This window comes from Leptodactylus fuscus, chromosome 1 (assembly GCF_031893055.1).
Source record: "Leptodactylus fuscus isolate aLepFus1 chromosome 1, aLepFus1.hap2, whole genome shotgun sequence".
Taxonomy (NCBI): Eukaryota; Metazoa; Chordata; class Amphibia; order Anura; family Leptodactylidae; genus Leptodactylus; species Leptodactylus fuscus.
In genome coordinates this window covers 190,629,143-190,634,141 of record NC_134265.1, presented here as the reverse complement: position 1 = coordinate 190,634,141, position 4,999 = coordinate 190,629,143, and the positions used below count along the sequence as shown (strand labels likewise).

Here is a 4,999-nt window from a genome sequence, read left to right as displayed (position 1 = left end):
GGTGATGTTCAGAACTTTGGGGTCAACATGCTGTGTACTAATGCAGTAAATAACAGCCAAGTTTTGGCATCAAACGCATATATAAAGGTCCAATATGCAAATCTTTTTAAGAGTTCTGCTTCTATATCCATTCATTTGAATGTATTTGTGTGAATGAAGGGGTTAACTAGAGTAAACATATTATCAGTGGCTTCAATCCAGGAGGTTGAGGGACCAGTCAGAGCCATTGATTTGTAATATAATATCTCCATTGCACATCTCCTCCTTATCCACTGGTAATGGATGAGAAAGTATCAGCACTATCTGTGATCACACTTGTAAAGCTAGAATTATTTTAGTATATTAGAACCTAAAACATATGGATAGTGCTATACCTTTCTGAATGATCCACTAGAAGATAATATACTATAATGCTCTAAATTTAACAGTCCCATGGTTGGGCTGGGATGAAGAGCACTAATATGCTCTAATATGGAGACGATATGCTCTTCTGAGATGGCCATATATCTAACTAGATTAGCAGATTTCAGAAATTCTTATCCATGGATCTCACAAGTGGCATTACCACCCATACATTATTACATTATCTTACACAGACTTATGTAATATCTTTTTATATATCCATTTGTTCATATAGAAATTTTTACTATGAATGGATGCAATGACCTGAGATTGTTATTGCACTAGTGCAGTACTTGCTATTAGACACAACTTACATTGACTGCAGCGACATCTACTAAGTTATCTCGTAAAGGCTTTGAATACAACTTAAACTCTGCTACATCTGTATATGGCTGTGGAAAGAAGACCTCTTCCTTACGTCCCTCATAATATTGATAGCTCAAGCATCCACATTCGCTGTTTAGGCTCTTTTGACACCTCTGCTGTTTATTTCTGTTCTTCCACTCAGTCATAGGAGCAGAATGACAACAGGATCCTCCACATGATGGGCAACACTGGCATCTGACAGACTCCATTATCTATCACGGGGCCCGTTGAGTGTCAGCCATGATGTCAATCATTTTGCTGAACATGATAATGCTGCATGCTGCACTATTTTATCTAGCAATTGTGAATGAATATGTGTAGGAGGCTCCTGACAGACCCTCCAGTGAGCTGTGAACACACACTTACAGTATATTGCTTTGCCCTGTAACTAATCCATGCTCGAAAAATGGACAACAAAATGACATCAATTTATATAACTTTGCATCAGTTTTAATCAGTTTTTTTTTTTCAATCTGACACCTCAAATGATCATAACAAATCCTGTAAAAACTGACTGATATCCCTGATGCACCTTGACATGAATTTCAGGTCCAAAAAGTGAACAGCACTATGGAATATGTTGGTGCTATATAAGCAAGAGGAAATAAAACAGTAATAAATAGATGAATAAATAAATGAGACTTGTCAAATTCTGTTATTTTTTTGTGGGTTTTTTCTTTTTTTTTTTTTTTTTTCTAACAAAAAAAACTATACTGCAAAAAAAAAAAAGCCTGGACCTTACCTTAGCTTGGGGCTATACTGCAACTTTGTAGCACAAGTTTCCATTTTTAAGTAGTGTTAGAAGGAGTCCACAGGAGCGCATGCAGTAACATGCAACTCACAGTATTCCTCTGCACTGCAGCTGTAGCTTGACAGTTAAAAATGGGAAAACTGCATTACAAAAACATGGAGTGGATCTGTAGTCTTTGAAGCAAACATGTTTAGGACAGGGGAATCAGTCTAGCCACTGAATGTTGCAATAGATTTCAGAAATCCATTCCAACCTGACTTACATACTAAGCAGTTGTCAGATAAAGATCTTACCAACAGCCTGGTTAAAGGGGCTGTTGGATTATTGGGGAACATCTGCCAGGTTGCCCGCTCCCCTATTCCTGGCAGAGAAATAGCCGCACATGCAGTCACTCTTTATTCGAGTCTGCGGGAGATATGGAAACAGCAGAATGATAGTTTGGAGTCATGCACATTGGAACAGCTTGTGTTAGCATTGCATTGACAGAATCTAGATGCCTCTATACTGCTGACAACTCCTGCAGCAGAAGAGCAGAACATTGAAATTCCCAACACCTCGGCAGGGTCGAGTTCTTCGCCACAAGTAAAGGAATTGCTAGTCACACGGCTTGGGAATGGAATCATTAACATAAGGTGAAACAGGGCAACTAGACTGGATAGTGGAAGGATAAACTAAAGCTGTCACTTAAAGCATCACATATAGGTGACTTGTTTATAGAAGATTGGTCGGTAATACCCAGAAAGTGGCAAGTGCCATTTGGTTCATCAGCATTCACACTGGGATTGGTGCTTGGAAACGGCGCTGCCCCAGCCCTCCGACTCCTACAAGTGGCAAAGTGTTTTCAAGCAAGGACTCCAGCATTAAATCTGGGAAGCACAAGCACTTCAGACAACACATCTGAATAGTTCAGCCCACATAACATGTGATCAGCTGCCAAGCCAACAAAGACACAGACCTTTATTAACTCTTTCTGTGCTGGGAGGACATAAAACAGTAGCTGCTGCAAAACCTGTACTGCTTACACCCTCCCATGGATGCCCACCTAAAGCCCCAGGCTACCGGTCTTGAGTGCAGCTGTACCTTAAGCCTTTTTTTCCCCAGGCTGAGCCAACAATCTTTGTGCAATATGTCTATTCTTTGCATTCCAGTCCCAATTTGAGGCAGTTGCTTTGCTTTCTTGAGATAAAAAAAAGAAGAAAAATGATTTGATGATTCATTAATAGGGAAAAAATGGTAGGAGGATTGACATTACCAGAAGCATTTACTGATAAAATCTTGAGATTTGATAAAGATGAGTAATCTCATCAGACATGAAATAAAAAGCCTATTTATACTGACATAATAATTTTGTAGCTAGACACGGTAACCATGGCAATAGTGACGAATACCAAAATTTAGATTTACACTGGTATGACAAAATAAATGTGAAGAGGAGGAAATACTGATAAATCCATACTCTTTGCCACTGGCTCCTCACGTAAAAGAAATGATATCAATAGGAGTCAGTGCAGACAGTGCATCTCCTGGGACCACCAAGTACACACATTCACACACGCACACACATGCACATACATACTAGCACACACACAAACAGCAGTCAACATGTTGTAGCTTTCACCCTTACCATACATTGGTTATGAGCATTATCTGAACACAACCATTTAGATACAGTGTGGTAGTCCTTGTATAACATGTCCCTGTCCCATTTGCAGGCATCAATGATTGTCAGTGCAGGTCATGGAGCAGAAAGGTCTTTGTACAGAAGTCTAGGTGATGCTATGTGGTGGTTGTGCTGCTGCTGCACATTTCAGTAGCAGGGTAAATTTCATCATATGGAGGGGGTTGCTCATTAGGTAGGGGGTAACAGTAAGGGTATGATGGATTTAAATCAGGGTCCATTGGGGAGTACCCAGGCAGCTCTAGAGAGGGGTGGCCACCACAATGTACCTCCACCCCTGCTTCATCAAATAAGTGGAACACCCCAACATTGATGTAGGATACAGTCTGGAAAGGGAAATCCCCAGGGGAGAAGTCATGCTCTTCATTAGAGAAAATGGAGCCCCTGTTCTGCCTCTGGTAGCGCCTTCCCCCACATCTCCTTCGTCTCCTGCGGCGCTGCTGGGAGGATTTGTAGTTTTTTACTAGCAACAAGTTGATGAGCCCCAGCAGACATTCCAGAGAGTTAAAAATGGTGGAAATGACCAAACCTCGCTGGTAATCCTTTAGCTTCTGGCACTTAGTGGTACTGCTTGCCCCAGGTGTTGGTTGTTGCAGGCAAAAGTGTGAGTACTTCCGCTCCACAAGTGACACAGTATCCCCATCTATCACTGCCCCAGCAAAGGCGCTCAACACTCCCAACATGAAAACCAGCACGCCGAGGAGGAGGAAGTTCTGGCTGCCAGGTTTACTCTCCCCTGATGCATCCTCTCGGCAACAAAGCAAGGCAGAACCCAAAAGAGAAAGGCCAGCTGACAGCAGTAACCCGGAGTAAAAGGCGCCGGCGGCTGTACCAAGGCGGAATGGCTCACCCTTTAGCTCAGATCCTAGAGAGAAGCACTTGAGGCCCACGGCGGCCGCACTCAGGGCGCAGGCAAGCAAGAAGCAGCTGGACAGCGCAGCGCAGGCTCCCCGGACACCCCACTTCATCCTCCGCGCCGGCCTCTCTTCCTCCAGCACCCCCTCCTCTCCTTCTCCTCTTCCTCCTCCTCCTGTGCTCCGGCCGGCTCTCTCTCCTCATCCTCCCGTGTCCTCCTCCCCAGCTGCCCTTTCCAGGAAGGAGGTGGTGGGGTCTGGGGAGGACATGCTTTAGGGAGAGAGCTTGTAGAGCTGCATGCACCAAGGCTCAGCCTGAGTATCCTGGTTTGCCGAGTCCAGGCACCAGCAGCAACAGCAGTTGTAGTATCATGCAGCAGCACGGATCCCTCTCACTGCACCTTCCCTGCCTCTGCACATTGCATTATCTCATTGCTCTTAGAAGAGAATTAAATATTGATGTGAGAGAGGGGGGAATACAGGCAATGTGCAGAGGAATAGACAAGAAAGCCTGTCAGACTTTACACCAGCCAGCTCTGCTGCACGCCAGTCCGCTTTAGACTAGGAGAAAAAAAAAACAATCACTTAGCAGTTGATGTCATGAAGCCCACACAGAGCTGACTCCCTCCCCCAGAATTGCTATCTTTAACCTGCATATCTTCAAAGCAGGGAAGAGGTTAATGGTGCAAGAGGCTAGTTGTATGAAGAGAAGTCACTTCATTGTGTAAATGCTGCATTGTGACAAAGGCACAAAAAATAGGGAACCTGAACATCTCAATGCTGATCTCAAATCTCTGCTCGTCACTGCAAGAATTGAGGAGTTAATTGCTATTTTCCTCCATTGACGGTATTTAGTTTTCAATTCCATGCCGTGCTGCAAATATACCAGAAAGACTTTCTATTAATCCTATACAATTGTCACGTAAACATTATTGCATAGTACTATTA

The 4,999-nt window shown here is 43.4% G+C and overlaps 1 protein-coding gene across 1 annotated transcript; it reads right to left on the bottom strand.

Annotated features, from left to right (window-relative positions):
• Nucleotides 1-1,495: 1,495 nt before the first annotated feature.
• TMEM271 (transmembrane protein 271) lies at nt 1,496-4,520 on the bottom strand. Its single transcript, XM_075264063.1, has one exon. The coding sequence runs from the start codon at nt 4,163-4,165 to the stop codon at nt 3,296-3,298; it is 870 nt and encodes a 289-aa protein (XP_075120164.1). The 5' UTR covers nt 4,166-4,520; the 3' UTR covers nt 1,496-3,295.
• Nucleotides 4,521-4,999: the final 479 nt, after the last annotated feature.

Excerpts from the sequence above, each read along its gene's own strand:
- TMEM271 (XM_075264063.1), bottom strand. The coding sequence starts at position 4,165 with ATGAAGTGGGGTGTCCGGGGAGCCTGCGCTGCGCTGTCCAGCTGCTTC.